The sequence below is a fragment of the Perna viridis genome, chromosome 2 (genome assembly GCF_037379345.1).
Source record: "Perna viridis isolate PV_CMFRI_1.1 ecotype Kerala chromosome 2, ASM3737934v1, whole genome shotgun sequence".
Taxonomy (NCBI): Eukaryota; Metazoa; Mollusca; class Bivalvia; order Mytilida; family Mytilidae; genus Perna; species Perna viridis.
Window position 1 is genome coordinate 7,992,833 of NC_142446.1, and position 23,668 is coordinate 8,016,500.

Here is a 23,668-nt window from a genome sequence, read left to right on the forward strand (position 1 = left end):
TAATGACGGACTTGTACTTGTAGGTCCGTATCTTCCTCCAATGTATTGGAGAACGGAACAAATCCTGGTTTAGTTCTTTTGTAAGGTTCTCATTCCAATGAAACGAGATATGTATTTGGGTACTAAAAGGATACTGTTCAGATATTAAAAGCTGCATAGTGACCTAAGACATGTCATTGCTACGAGTTCATGATCAGAAGGGACCTCTCTGGGTGTAGAGAATTGCACATTCCATGGCTGATTGTCTCTAGTTTTTAGGGAAGTTATTTTTATGTTTGAACTCGAGAAAGTTTGTGCAGTGCAGCACCATTCTAATAGAGTAATGTGTCGAATTAAGAAATAAGAAAACTATCGTATCGCTAATTCCATGTAATGTGACTGTTGATTTACACGCTGATATTTAATGTTTCCTATGAGGTTTGAGAATTTTACATTTAGAGATGATATGTCCAACATCTTCCTCCTCGTCATAACAGTCTACATATCCCAATAACATTTATTGTAGGTCTAGTTAAGTTTTGCAGACACCCACTAAGAGCTCTGCGTTGAGCTCTTATCACACCCATACTATCTGATTCTACACTCACCCAGACCAGAAACGTGAATGTGATTTAAATGTCTCTGCCCTAACGTTCTCCATTCAGACTTATTGAGGTGGGCAAGTGACGATCTTTACGGTGTATCCATCTGCACCATGAAAACTGATTTGTTTATCATGCCATGGTTTTCCTTTCCTCTTTCGTCTACCCCGGACTTGACTTTTAATGCGAACTCGGCGGGTATTTTTTAGAAAAGCAGAGGACGCTTACCCTACCGGTGCACCTGGTCCGTGCTCCCAGTTTTTAGTGGAGTCCGAGTTGCTCATTTACTGTTGTTACTTTGTATGTATTATTTTAGTTACTTTATGTTCTTTGTTGTGTTTGTCTGTTTTCCATGTCTGGTCTTTATCCCAGGATTACATTCTTTTGATTACCGCTATAAACATTGGTTCCCTTGATTACTCTTACATGTCTGGTCTTCGTCCATGGATTATATTCTTTTGAATTTCGCGAGAATTTTAGTTCCATTGATTACTCCTTCATCTTCCTCTTTGATTTTATTTTCACCAAAAAATTGACAGCGTATTTAATGATTGCTTTCCAACGAGACTTGTTTGGAGCCATTGCTAGGATTTCGTGATAAAATGGCAACTCACACTGTTCCAGCACTTCTTGGACATGCATAAACCCAGATTTATAAAACCTAATAGCATCTGCAACTATTTTGGCGTACCCCGTTTAGCTCCAAATGCTAATTAATAGACAATTACTATAATACTATGATATTTAGATCCCTTTACGATCAAAATTAACTCAGTGTTATTTACTTTAACAAACAAACCAGTTTTATGTGGATGAATTTAATTCGAGTTAACGAAGAAATAGTTTACCCTAACATCTTGTAAGCTCACGTTGTTTAATTATGAATTATGCATTTACCGGCGAGTAAAAGTTCGTTCATTGCCGAGCACTGGCAGATAGACTGAGTTATACATGTTGACTGAAAATGCTTAGACGCTTAATAAACCATAAAAGCTGGGAATAAAAAAAAACCTATCAGATTATAAAAAGTCATGAATCCCAGATAAGAAATATGAAGAAGGATGCTGAAGAACAATCGGAACAGCTTCTTACAGGGGTGAATCCAAAACTTTATTAAAAAGGGGGATTGTTCGGTTCCAGGCTGTTATTTTCTTATTTTTTTGTCCGAATTTTACACAAATCAAAAGCATAATAATTTCGCCGAACAAGGCAATTTTCTTAAGATGGTGTCAAAATTAATTTTTGTTTAAGTAACCTAAGCATTTTTGCTCGAACTAAAGATTGATGAGAAGAGCTATAATCGAAATAAGCATTCTTGTATTTTTTGTTTATTTTCTTTGTAATTGGCCTTGAACAATAGTGCCATGAAAGAGGACAAAAATTAATAATTGGCAATATGAATGGACGAACATTAGTTAATCTACTTAATATACACAATTTCTATCAATTCTTTTTCAAAATATTCAGTTGTTACAGCTTTCTTGCTTATAGATTTTGTATGATTATCAAAATTTAACATAAAATCAACGTCTATACCTAAAGGTTTGACTGTTTCTTTACAAGTTATATTAATATCACTAATTTTAAAACAAGTTTTGCCGTATATGCATACTTATAAAGATTATCTATATCAGTAAAATAAAATTGTCATTAATAAATACGTTAAAAAATAAAGAAGCCAATATTAAGCCTTTTTATAATTTTTTACACCAGTACATATGCATCAACAGTCAACATTTCACATGCATGTTAAATCTATAAGGAGCGGATCCCGACACTTTGGAAAGGATGGGTGCCAGCCTGGTTCCACCGAAAAAGGGGTTGCTAAGACATAATTGGACATTGTTTTGTCAATTTTACACATGAATTGCATGACAATTTTTTCAATAAAATGGGGGTGCCAACCCCTGTACCCCTCTGAACCCGCCACTGGAATTTCAGTGCATTCGAACATCACAACAATATGAATATTGTGTATAATATTCTTAACTTTTGTAATATTACAAATGCAGCGCTAGGCCACCGTGTATACTCCTGGCAACAATGATTGACCAAAGAATAAGTAGTAACGTCGAATGCAAACGATGGAACAATCCTTTAAAGAGACAACACTGGGGATGCCAAAATCAATACACGGAGAACAAAACGTACAATGCCATTGAACAACAACAACAAAAAACGCACAGAAAACCCACTTAAACTAGGGGTGATTTCAAGTGCTTCGAATGGATTCATAAGAAATTCCTGCTTCTTGCAAGACACCAGTCGTGCTTTTCGTTGAATGTCAAGTTCTGTGAAAATAAAAGACATTTATGACAGTTGGCAATCCCTAATCAAAATAGAAAAGGACACTATATTGGACTGTCATATCATGATGAAAGCCTTTAAATCCGTTTCTAGTAGTCCAGACGTCTATCACAATTTCTTGAGAAGCATATAATGTTCTTTGACTATCTTTATCAATAATGTTCTTTGACTATCTTTATCAATGATCTTGAGCTCATACATGTTTTTTTTCTTTAATTTTGATTTGATTTCATTGCATTCATCTCATGTAGCTGATAATATTGGATACTGAAATTAAAAATCTGCCAGTCAGGTCAGGATTATGGCCGTTGAAATTACGATCTATTGGGCAACACATATCACTGTCCTGAGGAAATCGGTGTATTGTATTGTCACAATTTCTAGAGAAGGATATGAGTTGAGATACAAATTTAGACTGTAAACTCGAACAACTGGGATGTTATTGCAAAGGAAAGGATTGTTAATAATTCATGGCAATATTGGGAAATTGAAATCAAAGTTGTCGCGTTTGTCATGGAGTTTAGTTGGAAGCTTTTCTTTTTTGTTAATTTCGAAATTATTTAAGGTAAAGATGAGAGGCAAACTCTAATGTGTCTGTAGTGTCTTTTATCTTTTTGTAGGAAAGATCGGCAAGTAGAGGTGCACAATATTAATTGTTTTCACAAATCGTAAGACTGCATTACACCTATGGGCTTATACATGTAGAACTGGAACTATGGCAAGGAACCTAGCTGTTCCCGCGATTCTCATAGTTTGTAAAGAAATTAAGCAGTGTGGATTCAGAGTGTCCAGTATTTCTTTTAATTATGAGTATGGGATGGTGGATGAAAGTGGATAAAAGTGTTAATCGTTCATGTTACTGAGAGGAGAGATAAACAATACACTGAGATATGAAACTTGTTAATTAACCAGTTCATCGGCGGAGAACGAGATTCCCAGACCTTTCCACTTATTTATTAAACTACTTTTTCTTCTTTAGATGAAATGGTATGATATGAATTGTGGCTGACAACCAGAAGACGTAAAAATTGGAATCTGATGATTTCATTTAATTATCTTTTGAAAGAAAAAAGTTGAGTATTATGAATTATTTTTTAATTACTTCCATTTTCTTAATAATCATTATCAGGGGTAGGTAACTTGTTTTCAATACTTCTTTTTTTGTTTGTTTGTTTGTTTTGGTAGAAAAAAAAAGTGGTATGAACATGAAGCTAAGGATATCGTAGAATGGGAACCTGAAGGTTTTATTTCAATATTCACAATACTATTTTTAGTTATGATCATTCAAAGTCAAGTTGTTATTGTAGATTAAGTAAGTACAAGATCTAATTTCCTGCCACGTGTTAATATGAGAGTAAAGTTAGTTGCAAATTTCTAGTATATTTAGATCCATGCTCAGGCATTTCATCAAAGGAGGAAAAAGTAGTTAAATAAATAAATGGAAAGGTCATGGAATCTCGTTCTCCGCCGCGTGATAATTTTGTCAACAAGTATCATAACCTATTAGTTAGTTAGTTGCAAATCTCTTGCATATTTAGGTCCATGCTGATAGTTTATTATTTTTTTTTTCAAGGGAACTCATCCAGGGACTTTATTACAGAGGCTGGTCACTCCTAACTAAGTCTATATAATGTGTAAAAATAACTGCGCCTCCCGGTTTTTATACCGTTCAGGGGCGGATCCAGGATTGTAGATTGGGCGGGGGGTGCGCATAGTTAAAGTTTTTTAGATTAAATTTTTGAAATAGTCTTCTAGAGTGGGTGCAGTGAAGATACTTTTTGCGGTAATATCGAGAAATTAAAGTTTCAACCTAAAACCGCCTAAATCTACCCCTGACAACCCATGCTTTCAATGGTGGGGTGCACGCCCGCCATGCCCCCGCCTGAATCCTCCCTTGCTTTTTAAGCCTATAAGATTTACATTTGACTTATGCATACAGGGGGGAAGAGAAATTATTCAGATTTAAGTAATATATATAAGTTATAAAATTGACAAACTGGTAATGACAAAGTTATGATGAAAATACTGAGGAATGTATTCTCAAAACACTAAAGTATAATATTTGCCAAAATTTATTGTCAAAATGTTAAAAATTACCTGTAAAATTAATAATTACTTAATATTTATCAGTCATTTTCCCATGGAAAATTAATGAAATTGGTCAACTGCTAACTGTTAATGAAGTATTTCAAACTAACTCATTATTATGTAATAAAAATTATATCATTTAAAAGAAATTTCTTTAATCTTTCATTTGGTAGTAATTTCATATGTTGTTCATTTACGTTTGTTACTTTGTATGTATTATTTCAGTTACTTTATGTTTTTTTGTTGTGTTTGTCCGTTTTCCATGTCTGGTTTTTGTTTCTGGATTACATTCTTTTGATTTCCGCTATAATCTTGGTTTCCTTGATTACTCTTTATACAAGCAGAAAGACACAATGATTAACAGTTTACTGGGGTATTGTTTATGAAAATGAAAATTTTGATCTTTCTTTCTCAAAACATAGGTACATTCATTTAGTCATCATTCCACTGTTATCCAAAGCACATTTATTAAAATAGCCATTGCAATCCAGTAGATTTTTCTCTCTTATTTGAAGTGAATTTCATTTTAATAAATGCAATAGTTTTCACAAACACTCATTGACAAATCATCCTCTATGAACCTTTAAAAAAGTGGATGTTTTTGTGTAAAAAGAAATTTTTTTTTATATTAAAAATATTTACATTCCTTTTATTTTAGATAAATAAAAAAAAATACATGTTGCTATTCTACAATCTTTTATCTTTAATTTGGTACATCACTCATCAAAATCAATCCAGTGTTTTTTGTTTTTTTGTTTTTTCGAATACCCTTAGCTGAGTAACCCTATTTTGAACAGAGAAATTTGAGACACCAAATAGCAACGACAGTGTTTAAAGTAGAGAATTACAAGTGCCTTCTCCCTCTAATATACACTCCCTGTCTGCTCAATAAATACTTAGTAATTAATTTTTTGCATAGTCTCCCTTTAATCATAGATACGAGCATTACAATATTTTGAAGGCTATCAGGAAGTGTGAGGCCTATTAAGATAAATGATTACAGGTTAAACATTCATTTTGTTCATGTTGATTTAAATCATGATAGGAAATTATCCGGAAACCAAGGAGAAACCGTTCGTACCTTTCTTTTATACACTACTTATACTGACCCTGTTTGAAGACGTACACTACTGAGAGCAAGCACGTTATACATTGATATTCAACCAGTTTTGGTGCTTTGATGGCGGAAAACCTCGAATTGCAAAACTTCAAAATACTGGTTGAAAAATGTAGTTTGACTGGAAGACAAATACCCGAATGCACATTTAATGTACGAATAGTAAAATATACCATAGTGACCGTAATGATTCCAAGAAATTATTTCTTATTCTATGACTATGTACATTTAAAATCAAGAATTTTGCCTTTGCCTTTGGGGGTTTTGATTTATCAAAATACCTTATGTCGCCGGTTCATACCTGGAACTTCCTTACTGTTTCTGAACACTACACAAAATATAGTCCAAATGTTATTCCTTTCATATCATTTAATACATCTTTTATAACCTGTAAACATGTTTCTGGCAATTTTGTCCGAATTTCCTCTTTTCCTGCATCCCTCCTCTTTTTCATTTGGATATCAATATGTTGGGTTGGTGTCAAAAAGATGTGTCATACAAAAAGCTTGAGATTGAGCGGTACCATGGAGTACCGCCCTTCAACCCCTTGGCCTTGTAACGACTTTCAAGTTGAGATTGTGCATGTCACACCTACCTACAAAATGTAGTTCGATTCTGGAGTAATTTTCCTGTGTGCAGTGTGGGAAACCATTTTATTCCCAACTTGCCATTCTGTCTAGTTTAATATTGATCTTGCCAGCCAAATAGAAATTCAACTTGTCAATTTTTGTTTTTTTTTCTGTACTGTCACCTATTTTCTCTTGGATTTGACTATCTTCAGCCTTTCTTTTTCTTTCTTCATCTATCTTTTCATTTGTATTTAAATTTATCAAAAATTTTCCATTTTCAAATATTCCTTCCCATTGGAGTTTTTCATGTATTTTACAGCAACAAAATTAGAACTCCATTTCTGAACTCATATTTTAAAAACAAAAATTATATTTCAACAGATTCATCATTTGCTTATTTTTCATTTTTATTTTGACAATAAACACCTAATTTGCAAGGTAACATATTTTAAATTCCTAAGATGATTTCGTTTGAATACTAATACGAGATCGCGACCATCACATAGGTTTTGGCACAACCCGTTTACCGGAAATTAAAAGGGCAGATTGTAAACAATGCTTTACTAGTCAATAAAATTGTGCATATCATGCCAAAATTCACGTGACATATTCAAGCTAAACTTCTTAAAATGTAGGGAACATATTTTTAATGTATGATAAGGGATGTTTTACTAAATAACCTGTTGGCTGGTTAACTTTCCTTGGAACTCGCCAATCAAATGACGGTCGCTAAATTGATAAGTGTAAGCTAACGAGAACTCGCCAAATTACATATCTACTCGTATTTGGCGAGTTGGCGAGCACTGGTTTCCCACACTGTGTGTGCTGATACCATAATTACTACAAAAATTACATTGCTTATTGAAGTTCTGATTATTTTCCAAATATTAAAGTCTTTACTTCAGAAATCAGTAATTGATTGACATTTGGTTTATACGTGTTAGGAAAAACAGTTCTAAATAATACGGGAAATGCAAACGTATGATTATAGTTTTATTTTACATCATGTTTATGCCATAACCATTTACTGTAAATGTGTTTGTGCAAATAAAATTGTCTATTGTAATCTTTGAAATTTTGTTCATGCTACAATTTTCACCAGAATAAAAGACCCCAGTGCTACCAGCACTTAGATTAAATACTATAGTAGACTTGATATGCACTGATAAAAAAAAATCCTGATGGTTGGGGCAGATATTTGATGTCGGATAAGATTTTTTTCTGTTCAAGCAGAAAATTGGCATATCTAATGTCTTTACTAGAGGAAATTACAATTTGTGCATAGATCCTCTCAAACATGTCAAACAATATGCAGGTTCCCATGTCACTGGAAAAACAGGAAAAAGTTAGGAATTTAAAAAATTCTTGAAATGCTCTAAAATTGGAAAATTCTGGGAAAGTAGTCTTGTATTTCGCAGGGGTCCGGACTGTAATCACAAGTGTGTCTGGTTCCCACATCAATAATGTAATAGTATTTGTTTCGCTTGTAGAACCGTAAACCAGTCAGAACAATCGAGGTCTTCATTGCGTTTTAAGTAAAAGCATTTCTGATTGATATTAATTTTTTTATATTTATTGTTTTTAGAAGCTTAATTGTGCAAATCAAGACTTCAATTTCTTGATGTAGATCGAGACCAAGACTTCACTTGATTTGAACATACTTATATTTCAAGTGTGGCTGATTTCATTTTCTAGAAAAATTTTCTGTTAGCTCAGTGTTAGCCTTGTAGTTAAACATTGAACTGGCTTATTTTTAGGTCATAAAGATACAAAGATATAAAGCAGATCCAATACACTGTACACAGCTGGGTTTAAAGGAATGGAATAATTCAGATGTTTATCAACTTACCTTGACAGATGGATTATCAAAACGAAAAGCTATATTAGACCCCAGTCTTGTCTGTCATGTGCAGCATGGTCAGGTATAATGATCATATGTTTCACCATACTTTTGAATAAAATAGTTTAATTCAATAATTATTGGGCTATTAAGATCTCACCACTTTCTGCTGGACAAATTTATTAATTGTATTTTTTTTTAGAAATATCAGTGTTTCAGCTCACGGCTAACATTATCACAGATTTCCATCAACAACTCCAACATCATTCTGACTGTGGTGTCACTCAGAAATAGAACAAAAACTGTTTAGACAGAAACTGTTACCATTATCATATCTCACTTTATTGGAATTTGTGTGAAGCAGTTGATAATTTCTCCCACAACCTGACATTGTTCTCTAATTATCTATCCCTTGCCAGTTGTCGTCAGAAATAGTTTAACCGTAAAGAGATATCAGTCATATTGGTTTTCATTTGTAATGTTTTAATGTTTTATTTGTTAAGTTATTTGAGGGCAGCAGAGTAACGTTGAAGAGGTGCCAACTTAGATATGATGAAACCAGCTTGCTTAAAAGATCTTTTCTGATAATTCAGGGTATAACTGTTGGATCTGTGGAAAATGTGGCTCAGAGTAAGTACAAGAATCGTCCAAATAGTTACTTCTTGAGAATACATTGTATTAAAAGCAAAGTGTGTTTCCCAGAAATCCAACTGTATATGGGACTTGGCATATCAATTGTGTTTAAAACATCATTTCATCACAGCTTCTTATAAGGATTGATTGATTGATTGTTGGGGTTTAACGTCCAAGCAGCAATATTTCAGCTATATTCAGACGATGAACATGAAATGGATGATAAAATGAACATGAAATGATGATGAAATGAAAAAAGGGATGGGACACAAGGACAGTAGGGTCCACAAATTTTGATTGCCACTAGAAAAAGGGAGGGATGGGTAAGGTCGAGCAATTTAGCCTCCTGTGGTGAAGCGCAGTGGTTTTTACTCCTACCGAATACCACAGCAGGGTTCTTTAACGTGCGAGGAACGTGGCGTCTTTCCCAACACGGTGCACCACTATGGTTTGCGGTCAGGTTTTCCGTATTATAGCCTGACAACCCCAGCATGTAACATGCCAGGGGTACCCCATTCCACCACCTGGGGCACACATCCCAGTTGCTTTGTGGGCAGAGCGCCTAGCCCCCGGCTAGGTTTCTGAGCACTATTTAGTCGCCTTTTATTACAAGCTTAGCGCTACTGCAGGCCTATTCTTTTGACACCCGGACCTGCACGGGGCTCTTATAAGGAAGAGCACATAATAGTTTAAAAACTTTAAAAAAAGCACATAACTTTAAAAACAAGTAGGTCTCATTAATGGCTTCAGTGGTTGATTAATTTGTTTATTTAGGGACATAGTAGGGCAAAAATTTAAAATAGTACTAAAAGACAGCTCCCCTGAGCTTTCTGCCCCATCTTCTAAATAATAGAGGTTTTTACAAAAATCTGTCAATTACCTACTGAAAGAAGTTGGACAGCTTTGCAAGTAAAATCCATTGCATTTTAACATTTTAATGTGGTTGCATATATTCCCTGCACATTACAATGTGTTCTTTGAAATATATTTTTTAGTACACATACAAATGGATACACTCACTCTATTACACTTGTGTATCCTATATTACTTATCTATTACCAAATATAAATTGGTTGTGGACAGGATAATATTCTTGGTTAAGTTATATATTTTGGCCTAACCAAAAGGTGATCAGAGATTGTAAACATGTCAACTGATATTTGAAATATGGTGAAGCACACAGTAAACAGTTTTATAAAAAAGACAATTTTACAATAGTCACACCTGTATTTACAAAACAAACTAGTGAAAACATATTTACATAAACCTGTATACAGACACATTGACAATTGACACACATACCAGTAAGTACATCACAATTCAAATTTGATAATTTTTTGTCAATTTTGAAAATTCATGTATAGGTGATTTTGAGTTGCAAAATATTACTCAATTGTTGCAAGTTAAAAAATTAGCTCGTAATAAAGGATATTAATAGTGATAACCATAACAGTGCACCTGCTTGACATAAAACTGATATACAGATGAGGCTTAGAACTCTTGGAAAATGTGAGGCTATATCTAGCATTTTCACTAGTTTGAGCCAAATTTGTACATCAAAGTTTTTGTCAAGAATTACGTTTTTTTGTGTATGTTTTAAGCAAGAAAAACAATGTTTTTTTATTCAAAACGGGGCAACATCCTGGCGATTTAAAAACAATATAATGTTTGTAAAATCACAACAATATTATATCCAGTCAGTGACCATACATGTATATCTCTTGTAAATATAGGGTCGATGCATTTTGACTGCTCGAATAGAATTATCGCAGTATAAAGTAAATTATAGTGTCGCATACCTGTCTACATAGATTAAACATCATCAATAAAACACATTGTGTTCAATCAAAAACAAATTCCCACCTGCTTGGCTTAAGAAACATGGTTAATTTTATAAAAATAATACTTGTAATATACATTTATAAAATCTGAATAAAAATGCATTTTGTAAAATAAAGATAGATATTGACAAGGCTTAAGTATTACATGTTGGTATGGAATTTTAAAAGAGCAGTTAAGTATGTCTTATAAAAAAAGATGTATACAAGTAAAAATATAGTACCTTAATAGGTAAAAAGATACATTTTGATTAAGCCAACATTCTGAAAAATTAAAATAAATAAAATGAATAAAAAAGGTAGACAAAATATAATTTATTTTTATGATAACATGAATGTTATTTTGGTTGCAAAGACAATTTTAATAAAAGTTCATTACACCAGAATTTTTGAATTATTCTTTGAGACCATTTTTTATTGTTTTCTTTCATTGATTTGATTAAACATTTTGAAAATTCATAAAGCACCCCATCTGAAGGGTGATAAATACCTTTCATTGTCTTCATTTCATACATATTTAGGATGTCATAATTTACTGCCTTTTGAAATTTATTCAAAGACTTGGGAAGGAAGAATACTACTAACACCTATTACAGCTCAGGTTTCATGATATATCTTTTGAAAAAAATTGAAAACCATTATGATTTACATGGTCATACATTAAAGTAAGAGTCACTGGTTGATTTTTTCTTCCTAGGTTTTGCATTTCCTTTTACACAGTGGCAAGGTATTATTTGGTATCCTTCAAAAAGTTGTGTGTCCTTCTGTCCGTCTTTCCCTGGACAGTTTCCAGATGATGACTTGAGAATGGATTGATGAATTTTATAGAAACTTTGCACAGTTGTTTAGTACCATAAAATACAGATAGGTTAAGTTTGATTTTCAGCAAAATTCAAAATGTAGTTTTCGAGTGAAGCCATTTTGAACATTTTGCCATTCCCTTTTTTTCACCATTATTTGGCGGGTAGCACTTAATGTTCCATTAATGCACTGTTTTTGTAAGTGTTTCACAATCAGAGAATTTATTTTTTTTTCCCTTAATTGTTTCACTCTTTGATTTTATATTAGAGGCTGAACTTTCATGGTGTAAAGATTGTGATGATGTAGAAAAATCTGATGTCCCCTTAACATCATCACGTGGATATTTTCTCAACATTTGGTCAAGTGCAGAGTTAGAGGGTGAAGTATGGAGAAAAGGTAAGGAGAGATGAAACTGACTAATCAGAACTATAAGTGTGCTGTGAAAATACTATTATTCATGGGCTACCAATTTAGTGGTTTTTGTGGTTAAGCCAAACCACAAAATTTGGTTTCCAGCAAAATGCAGAATCCCATTGATGTGTATACTGAAAGCCTCAAAACCACAAATTTAATGAACTTGTGTTTCTTCCCTAATCCGTGAAAATTGGTATCTACCAATTAATGTACTTTCACAGTACCTGAAAGCAAAAACAAAATGGCCTGAGTTTCATATAAATTAGAAGCAGCTGCACAGTGTTGCTAGTCTAATACTTATATTTTTTGTAAGACACGTAAGTGGGAAGGTCATTATTAAAGAAGACATCATTGATTACTTCAGGTCACCATCCCTCTGGTCTCTGGTTAGTTCTTCATGGCACCATCCCTGTGGTCTCTGGTTAGTTCTTCAGTGCACCATCCCTGTGGCCTCAGGTTAGTTCTTCATGGCACCATCCCTGTGGTCTCTGGTTAGTTCTTCAGTGCACCATCCCTGTGGCCTCTGGTTTGTTCTTCATGGTACCATCCCTGTGGTCTCTGGTTAGTACTTCAGGTCACCATCCCTGTGGTTCCTGGTTAGTTCTTCAGGTCACCATTCCTGTTGTCTCTGGTTAGTTCTTCAGGTCAACATCCCTGTGGCCTCCGGTTAGTTCTTAATGGCACCATCCCTGTGGTCTCTGGTTAGTACTTCAGGTCACCTTCCCTGTGGTCTCTGGTTAGTTCTTCAGGTCACAATTCCTGTGGCCTCTGTTTAGTTCTTCAGGTCACCATCCCTGTGGTCTCTAGTTAGTTCCTTGTGCAAGTCATGCCAAAGACTTTAAATTAAGTAGTCACTGCTTCTCCCAGAATCATACAACATATAAGATACAGAGTAATGTTTTGTTAACTTCTTAGTGAATAATATTTCAAAGTGGGGTGATAAGTCTTCCTTGAAGCTGTTGCATCTGTGAGCTAGCTCATCAAGCACTTCATATAGTGTCCATCTAGTTCAAAGCCAGATCTGATTGATTGATCAAATACAAAAATGCCAATCATATAAATTGCAAATTTTGATATGCTGTACACATGTTTCAAACATTTTAAATTATGAAATGTATAAATTATCCTCCAATGGAGGTCAAGCTACAGTCATTGAATAAATTAACGTCCATCTTAGTTATGATCATTTTCAGTCTAAAGCTAATTAAAACATAGGGCAAGGACAGGCTTCCTCTTCTCTTATGTCAGCTTTTCTTTCATTTGTACCACTTTTAATTGTTCCTTTCTCAATAATTTTTCACCATGTCAATTTAGGTCTTCCTTTTTTCTTCTTTCTTTCAGTTGTTCAACTAAGACAAACCTGGATGGTGTTTTTAGGCTACAGTTTTTGAATTTATTGGTTAACAGATTTTTGACTGGAAGAAATCTGGTCAGTTGGCTGGAAAAAATAAAAATTAAAATGGGAACAAGAAATGCATATCTACTTTTTATATTTTAAATAAAAACATTTTTTTTATATTTTCAAAGATTCCATTATCCATTACCTGACAAGTGGGATTCTCATCTACTGTATTTACCTACACATCATTTATAAACACAAACTCTCATTCCAGTTTTTAAAGTGTCCAATAAATTCAATGTGCAATACTTAAACATTTTAATTTCCACTGGTTTTTTTATCTTTAGGCTTCCTCACAGTATGACATAGTTAATAGCTCAAAATAAAGGTGGTAAAAAGTAACTAAAAAGTTAAGTTAAAATTTTAAGTGGAAATTAGAGTTTTAAAACAGGGTAGGTCAAAAACATGTACTGTTTAATTTATTATTGAGCATTGTTTTGTGTAAACAAGTTGTGTAATTGAAGGGCTTAATGAAAAGTCAATATCAAAAGAGAACCTACAAAGTACAGGAAGAATTTCAATGACAGAAACTGAGACAGATTTCATGGAAATGAAAAAAAAATAAATTTTTTTTTTATACATTTGTCTTCTTTTTTCATTTACCTGAGAGTCTACATAACTTTTTAAAAAAACTTTTAAGCAATTTAAATTGACTTAAGGTTTTTAAATCTAAAAAAATACATTAAACGATAGCAATCTGTCATTAATTGGAAGACAATGAAACTTGTCTTTTTTACTCTATTATTTCCCTATAAAATTATCCTGTGATTTAAAAATATTTAAATTGTTTAGAAAATTTCAATAATAATGGAGGGTGAAATGGTCTTCAGAAAAATAGGAGACAAGAAATTAGGTTTTAACTGAATTTTCTCAATTGTTGTATAAGTTCTCTTGCATATTTCTTCAGGAAAGATCATAGCTTTTTTCTCCCCTTTATTTATCTACTTCCTGTTGAGAATATAAACAAACCCATCAGGTTTTTAAACTCTTAAATCATCTATAGAAACTGTTTACAATCTTTTCACTTGATCTTTAGTTAAATCATTCTCTTTAAACTTTTTTGTTTTCTCTTGCATGTGATATGAGTGATCAACAGCTAAGTTCATGTCTTCCAGTGTAATACATAATGCCAATCTCATTCTGGTGGTTTTTTTTTAATGCAAGCTATCAAAACCTTTCTTTTTGTAGACTGTTCCCATGCAAGCTATCAAAATTTGTCTATCTTTTCATAGGCTGTTCCCATGCAAGCTGTCAAAATCATCTTTTTTGCATAGACTGTTCCCATGCAGACTATCAAAATCTATTTATCTTTTCATAGACTGTTCCAATTTAAGCTATCGAAATCTGTCTGCTTTTCCATAGACTATTCCCAGGCAAACTATCAAAATCTATCTATCTTTCCATAGACTGTGCCCATGCAAGCTGTCGAAATCTATCTTTTCATAGACTGTTCCCATGCAAGCTGTCAAAATCTATCTTTTCCATAGACTGTTCCCATGCAAGCTGTCAAATCATCTTTCTTTGCATGGACTGTTCCCATGCTAGTTAAAAAAAATCTATCTATTTTTTCATAGACTATTCCCATGCTTACTGTCAAAATCTATCAATCTTTCCATAGACTATTCCCATGCATACTATCAAAATCTATCAGTCATTCCATAGACTGTTTCTATGCAAACTATCAAAATCCATTTATCTTTTCATAGACTGTGCCCAAGCAAGCTGTCAAAATGTATCTTTCCATAGGCTGTTCCCATGCAAGCTATCAAAATTTATCTATCTTTCCATAGGCTGTTCTTGTGCAAAATCATCTTGCTTTGCTTGGACTCATCCAAAGCAAGCTGTCAAAATCTATCTTTCTGTCATTAAACTGTTCTCAAGCAAGCTATTGAAATCTATCTATCTTTCCATAGACTGTTCCAATGCAAGCTGTCAAAATCTATCTGTTTTTCCATAGACTGTGCCCATTCAAGCTATTGTAACCTACCTTTCCATAGACTGTTCCCATGCAAGCTGTCAAAATCACCTTTCTTTGCATAGGCTGTTCCCATGCAATTTATAAAAAATCTATCTTTCTTTCCATAGACTTCCCATGCAAGCCATCAAAATTTATCAATCTTTATCATTCATTGTACTAGGATGTATCCATGAATGGTATAAATGAACTAATTGGAAGTCAATACAGCTATAGACTATAAAAATACACTTTTTATCATTGTTATAAATGACTATCCATATATAATATTAAATTCCTGTATTGGTGTCTCTATATTTGGAATATTTGCAGAGAGATCAGAAGAAGAACCATGTGATGTATGTCCAGTTGATTTGTACACCTTAAGAGAACTTTCCAATAACTGGCGAGGTTTAAAGAATCCACCCATTCTGGTTAGGATTGTGTCCAGAAAAAGGATACTACATTATGCCAAAATGACCAAGAATGATAAATGGCCTTTACAGGTATGGTTCTAGGAATTCTTGTAAAACTGGATTGAGTTATAGATATATGAAGGAAACTGTTGCTGGGAAATTCATTTTTTCAGTTTAAATGTACATTTCACTATCTGTTTTTTTTTTGTGAAAACCATTAATCAGAGATGTTAAAGACTAATGCACATTATTCTAATTCAAAAATAGACCTATCAATTGTTCCATTCAGTCACTGAATGTAGGATCTAACAGCACTTTATTCTGCTTCTGTTCTCATGACCTTTCTGATCAGCCACTGTTGTAATGTTACAGAACTATTGTTTGGAGATATCAACCACAAAAAAAGTATTTACAAAAAATTAAAGGTGTATTTTTAGGCTCTCTTACTTTGAAGTGTATTAGCATATTTTAATTGAACCCATCTTTGACATTTAGGATTTATTTTTTGGGTGGGGTTAAAATCATGCAGGAGGCCAAATTGATCAGCAAGTTGAGATGGACCTTTGCTGAAAGAAAGATGCTTCCTCTACTGCTGGAGTTGGTTTATATATTTTGTGTGTTATTAGCTCCCCTAGCCAAAAATGACTGATTTATAATTGAAAACCGGATGAAAAACTATAATGCTCTCTGTGGATTAAATGATTCTTATGACAATAGTTACTAAGTATAGTAGGGTCAAGATTCCAGTTTTAAGATATTACTTCAGAAGGCTTAAAGTTTATACCTGACATCTCTAAGGTAGATCATACCTGACATCTCTAGCAGATAGATTTTCCTAGTTTTTCTCAAAGATGACCTTTAATGAACATACTTAAGAATTTGTTTAAGTACTAATCCATATAAAATTCAGACGCTGCCTATGGTAAGGTGATTCATGGTGTAGAAAACCCCACTGAACAAGTCTACATATGCTATATTTTTGCAAAACTAATCCTATCGGTATTCAGATCTGCATTTTTGAGAAAATCATACTTTCATCTCCCACTAAAATCAACCAAATGGAACCAAATCAAGAACAATAAATTTTGCAAAGTGCCAGTTTCATGTACAATCCATATAATGTTTATTTCAAAAGCACAACAACCAAATGAAAAACTAATTATTATGTGATCAGTAACTGTTTCTGAAAAAGAAAGAAAACTGAATTTAGTGGGTTTTTGACATGCATGAATCATCTGATTTCTAGAAAGACTGCTACTTAATGTAAAAAACCAAAGGTCACCAAACTTGACCTCGAAGTAATTGAGCTTTAAAAAAGGCAATTTTTTCAAACATTTTATATGGATTCTGTGGGGAATTTTCAAAATTTCCCAGGCTACTGAAAAACTGGTAGATGGAATTCCTTATAAATTTATCTTAAGAAGACTAAACTGACATTCTTTCATATTTCAAAAAGAAAATTTGGGTCAACAATTTTCTGTAATATTTGAAAAAACAAAAATTCCCATTACAGTTCTATAGAACATTTTCCCCCTATTATTTCCCCTTTGAAAGAATTTTCCTGCCAATTATCTCCCTTTGAAAGAGGCTTTTTTACGAATAATATTTGTAATTTAAGCATATTATTTTTACATCATTCAAACACTACTTGTTGATAGAAATCATATGTAATAGGTATGATCTACCTTAAAAGACTTTTTTGACCAGGTAAGAGATACAGGTCCTCTAGAGCATTTTGTTTTATTTTTGGTCTGATATCGAAATTGTTTTCAATAAGATTCCTTCTGAAAGTCACTGCTAATCAGATTTCAGATATCTGTTATGGTTTTTGATTTAATGGGTTAAGGCAAAGGTGTTTGATAAGCACCTTTAAAGCAGAGCTTCTTTAACTGAATTTCAAATTTTGAGCAATATTGTGTATACAACATACATAATGAACTGTAAGTCCTTCCTTTTTGCTCCAAATGAACTGAGTTCAACATGTCATGGTTGTATCATGCTGCACTTAGCGAAGCCTTTTATTTTTTTCTCTGCTAAAAGAAGGTTGTAAATCTTGATAGTTACAGACATAGGTTCTTGAATTAAAATTGCCAAAAATGCCAAAAAATTGCACTGAAATGCTGTTTCAATGATTTTTTACAATTTACTGTCCATTGTCATGCACTTAAATGTGACTATTTAGTGTATGGCTATGGAAAATGGGTAAAACAGCAATTTAGTACAAAGTTTGACTGTTTTTTCAGTGTATGGCCATGGATAGTAAAATATAAACAAATTGTTAAAACATCATTTTAGTACAATTTTTTGTGATTTTATGGATCTTACTTATGAAGTGAAACCCCTGTGGTTACAGAAACAATGTGCAGTATAATAAGCAGTGTCCCTCCTTGATTTATTGCAACATTAAACCATATTGATAATATTCTTGGTGCTTGAGTGTCATACATTGACAATGAATTGTGTATATTTCAGGCCCATTTTACAGTATGTGACAGGTCAGGCTGTGCCACTGTAGTCCTTTGGAATTCTCTTTGTACAGAATTATATTATAGGTGATTTATAGATATAAAGGCTGTATGATTTAGTTAGTATTATAGAGCAGTCATATTTTTTAGTGAGCAGTACAATGTTACAGCTGTTCAGTTTATAAGTTTATCTGGAGGGAACATACATGTAAGCTTCTGCCTTCCACTAACTTTTCACAATTTGATCAACTACATGAAAACCCCTTGACAAATTTTAACCAGCAGTTTTATGGTAGGAATGCAGGGGTTCACTTCCATACTGCGACAAACCACATTCTGGGATCCCCTGATGCTATTGGGAGTACCTCCGCAAATCAGGAGTGAAGCCAATTGAAGTTAAAGGGTCTCACATGACTGTCCATTGGAAAACAACATTTACCATCAATGGCAATAAAAGAAAAGAACATGTTACTCATCTGGAGAAATGATAGCTCTGTCACTATACCATGTTAAACATAAACAATCACCTTCTAGTCAAGAGACCTGCAAAGACCACCAGCATTTCATCATTCTAACAACATTTTCACACATGCCATTGTTTAAAGAAATAACATTTTTTATCATTTTATTAATCATGTTTTATTTATAGTCACTTCCATGTTTACATCAGTTATTTCTATTAATAAACACTAAGTACTTTCATTTTCAATATCACTATGGAACTCAAAAGTGATGTCACAATAACTATGCAATGGTATGTACCAGAATCTGTACATAGGCACAGTGTTTTTCTCAGTGTGTACCCTGATGATCGTGCCCTGAAACTGGTCTGTCAAATAAAGATAGAGATGCAAGTTCAAAAGGTGTTGTTCATTAGATTAGTACATTTAAAAAAAAAATCTGAAACAACCACAGCATACCTGCAGGTTTCCACCCCTGGATTTCTGATGAAACTATATATATATATCAGGCCTTGGTTCACTTTTTAGCTTTAACTCTATTATTTAGTATTTTCCTCAGAAATGCAGTAATCTTAACCAGAAAAATCCCACAAATCATCCACGGATTTTCGCCCCTGGATTTTTGAAGAAAGTATATTTTATATCAGACCTTGGTTCACCTTTTAGCTTTAACTCTGAAATATTTTTCACAGAAAATGCAGTAATCTTAACCAAAAACATCCCACAGGTCTTACATAATAATGTGGGACATTCAAAATTTTTCATTGATTTAGTGGGAATCTTCCCTGTAATGCAGGAGGGATAACAGGAATGCTCTCTGACCTTGAAAAAAAATATATACAGATTTTGAAAGACTCACTGCTTCAACAGTTTTGGATAAAATATGGTAAAGTTAAGTGACTTTGTCAGACAAAGCACTTTTTGAAAATGATATTTTAGAAGAGCAGTTCTTTTATGCTTAAAGTGTGAAATTTCAACAAAACTTGTTATTGGTTCTGGGGTGTGGACACTATACATTGTAGTAGATTTTAAAAATGTGTGAGAAAGTATTAGAAATTAAAGTTCCCTTAACATTTCCTTTGTTAAAAAAGGAAAAAGTATGTATCTTTAAGAGCCTTACAAGAATAAAAACATTGTTATGTAAGAGATACCCTATTGTCTTTATTCTTGCAAAGCTCAAGAACATTGTTATGTAAGAGATATCCCATTGTCTTTATTCTTGCAAGGGTTAAGGACATTGTCATGTAAGAGATACCCTATTGCATTTATTCTTGTGAGGCTCTAGAAAATGGTTATGTAAGAGATTCCCCATTGTGTTTATTCTTTAGAGGCTCTAGAACATTATTATGTAAAAGGTATCCCATTGCGTTTATTCTTGCAAGGCTTAAGGTCATTGTCATGTAAGAAATACCTTATTGCATTTATTCTTGTAATGCTCTAGAAAATTGTTATGTTAGAAATACCTTATTGTGTATATTCTTGGGAGGCTCTAGAACATCATGTTTATTCATGCGAGGCTCTTGAACATTGTTATGTAAGAAATATCCTGTAGTGTTTTTTCTTGTGATGCTCTAGAACATTGTTATGTAAGAGATGCCCTGTTCTGATTATTATTACGTTGACTTATATTGTTATTTTTTAAAGTTTTAGAACTTCACTTTTTTTTTTAGATTGAAGGAAGGTGATGTTCTACTGATTCAAAGATTTACAGTAAAAAAAAGTTTCCATGCTATTGAAAGTTATCCATCCATCCTCCCAGAAGGCTTACCCATGTATAACATAGATATCAACCTCAATAGTCACCATCCTGTTGGGCATATCAAAGTTATCTCCCTTCCAACATGTATTGATATACCAGTAATTGGTTTCAACTACATAACAAGAACAAATTTATGGTATGAAAATCCCTTGTTATTAATGATGTGACTAATAATTAAGTAAGAAAGGTTTTTTTTGTGTGTCAGAACAACCCAGAAAGAACCTTGGAACAAAGTAAATACAGTTTGTTCCTAAATCACCTTTGTTATTCTCGATATATATCATAGATTTTTCTGTTGAAACATTACTGTAAATGTGTTAATTTTCATCAGTAAACTACCTGTAATTTTTGCAATAGACAAATAAGTGGGAAATAGGTAACAGTGAAATTATTTTATTCAATCTGTGATACACTAAATTGTTTTTCAGAATCCACAAAAATAAGCAAACAAGAAAATTGATACATTTACAGCATTTCTGGGTAAGAACAACATTAGTACTGTTACTACTTGTCATTTACATTTATGAGTGTGTATGAAAAAGTGATTCTGTCACAGACTCATTATTTCCTTTATTTAGTAGTTGTCACAGACTCATTATTTCCTTTGTTTAGTAGTTCTATATTGTTCATCCTTTTGTTGCTATAGTATCCTACCTTTTTTTATCATTTTGTTGAAAATGTATAGATTCACACATGACTTCTGTAGTTTTATTTCAAGTTTTACTTTCATTCAGACAGTATACTAATATATTAGTTCAAAAAGGCTTCATATGAAATTTCATTTCTTTTTTTATGTACTTTAAACATATTCTTTTCAACTACATTGTAGGAACTTACCAAATGGTTATGTGTGTGACATTGTAGGGTTAGTGACTTATATTGGGAGATATTTTAGAGAGAAAATGACAGGTAAGTCAAAACTGTGTTTTACTTTTTATACAGCATTTAAAAAAATTGTTGTTGTCGTCCATAAACATTTGGTGCAATAACTTGAACATTAGTTGGTTGAACATTATAATTTTTAATAACAAGGTTTAAAAAATAAAAGGAAGGTTGTTGTTACTTTGGTGGTTATGACCCCAACTGTTTTAGAATTGAGGGCCAAAAACAAGCAATTCTTTGAATTTAAGTATATAACTCCAGTAAAAGCATAGAAATGTCTTTGATATTGTTCCACAATATTCTATACCAAAAAAGGTAAGATAAGTTTTTGAATTAGGGAGTTAACACCTGAACATTTTAGAAATTAAGAGCCAAAAAGGGGTACCAGAAACAAGCATTTTCCTTACAATAATATATGTCTAGACAATAACTAGACTACTAGTGAATGGATTTCACTGGGTGGCATACCACAAAAGAAAAGCTGGAATTAATTATGGGGGTTAGGGCTCGAACTTTTTTTGGAATTAGGGGCTTAAAATGGGCCTGAAACAAGCATTTTTCTGTATATCCAGACAATAACTTGAGTAATAGCCAGTGGAACTCCTTGAAATTGTGTTACAAGGTGCCACATCACAAAAAGAAGGACTGGGATTAATTTTAGGGTTTGTAACTTGAGGGTTATTCCAGAAATAAATGTAATGAATGGGGGGGTGGGATGGGTCAGGTGGACATTTTTTATTTGACCCTCCATGCATACAATTTTAATTTATTGTTGTCTTTCATTGTTATGTTATCTATCTCAAATAACAACCACCCATCAAATTTTTATAGAGGTGCCTCCCGACCTCCCTCACCATTATTTCTGGAATAGCCCTGAGCCAAGTAAGAACAAGGGGCCAGAAAAAAGTATTTTTTTCTGATTTCTTGTAAATAACTTAAGTGAAAGGGAATGAATTGCTTTGAAATTGCACTACAAGGTGCCATACTCCAAAGGAAGTTTGGGATTGACTGGAACCATTTTGGAATAAGAGGCCAAGAAATGACCACTGCGATCCTGGTCTATTTTTTATCCTGTGTCCAATATCTAATCATAATAAAAATTCAAAGCTGTATCAGTTCGAATGGTATGTCCATACTTGCCCCAACTGTTCAGGGATTGACATCTGATGTCATATGATTCTTATCATGCTGCCCCATGATGCATTTTATTTTGCTGATGAGATGATGGTAATGCTTAATGCACGTTTTAACGTTCTTTGACCACTTCCATTCTGGTCAAAAGGTTATACAGTGTCAAACATTTTGTCATAATCCATATTCAGTGTTGTATCAAGCTTGAATATTGTGTCCTTATTTGCATTTTACTGCTCAGGTTTTGACAACTGCATTAGTTTTAAGTTTGACAACATATTCATTTTGTAGTTTTGATACATTTATGATGTTTTGTATTATACAATTTACTAATAGTAGCGATATAATTGTATCTGAATTTTTATTGTAGGAAAAGGTGACCCTACTGACTCAGGTGGATTTTGGATTTGTAGATGGGTAGAATTGATAGATGACACGAGCCAGAAACCTTTCAAAGTACTTTTGTACAGGCCATCTGAGGTATTAAAGCTGATGATAAAACAAAAAAAGGTGCAGATGAAAATCGACTATTATTATAACTCCCTCACTTCCTTAGCTGCAAACCAAGTTTGGGGAGTAAATATTACAGGTATCACCCTCTCTGTTCATCTGTTTGTCTGTCCACATATCTTGAAAACTCGGTTCTCTTAAACTGCTCAAGGGAACTTTTTGAAATTTTATATGAAGGTTGGGTATTACATGTAGATATGCATGAAGGAATAAAATTGTGCATATTGTGTAATGCCTGCAAAAGAAGCTGTCCTACTTAAGGGATTTAACATGCTATGTATGACTTGGTACTCACTGCTCTTCAAAGCCGATCAAGGGATTTTGATGGGTATTTATAGGGAGGATAGACATCATATGTTGATGTGCATGAAGGAATATAATTATTCATATTGTCAAAACCTGTAAAGGTTTGAAAACATAACATATACATACCATAAAAGATAGGTTTTGGTTGATTTTTGGGGTTAGAACCTTTACTGGTTAGGAGTTGGGGTTAAAACAAG

General features: G+C 33.2%; 1 protein-coding gene across 1 annotated transcript in view; it reads left to right on the forward strand.

The window, feature by feature from the left end:
• The first annotated feature begins 6,090 nt into the window (after positions 1-6,090).
• Positions 6,091-23,668, forward strand: part of LOC148623518 (RPA-related protein RADX-like) — a 37,642-nt gene continuing 20,064 nt past the window's right edge. Inside the window, exons 1-9 of the mRNA XM_088565377.1 lie at positions 6,091-6,246; positions 8,420-8,584; positions 9,006-9,132; positions 12,042-12,170; positions 15,875-16,047; positions 18,430-18,509; positions 20,554-20,778; positions 21,472-21,551; positions 23,026-23,135. Coding sequence (XP_088421503.1) covers positions 6,157-6,246; positions 8,420-8,584; positions 9,006-9,132; positions 12,042-12,170; positions 15,875-16,047; positions 18,430-18,509; positions 20,554-20,778; positions 21,472-21,551; positions 23,026-23,135 — 1,179 coding nt within the window. The 5' untranslated portion in view covers positions 6,091-6,156. The remainder of the gene's footprint in view (positions 6,247-8,419; positions 8,585-9,005; positions 9,133-12,041; positions 12,171-15,874; positions 16,048-18,429; positions 18,510-20,553; positions 20,779-21,471; positions 21,552-23,025; positions 23,136-23,668) is intronic.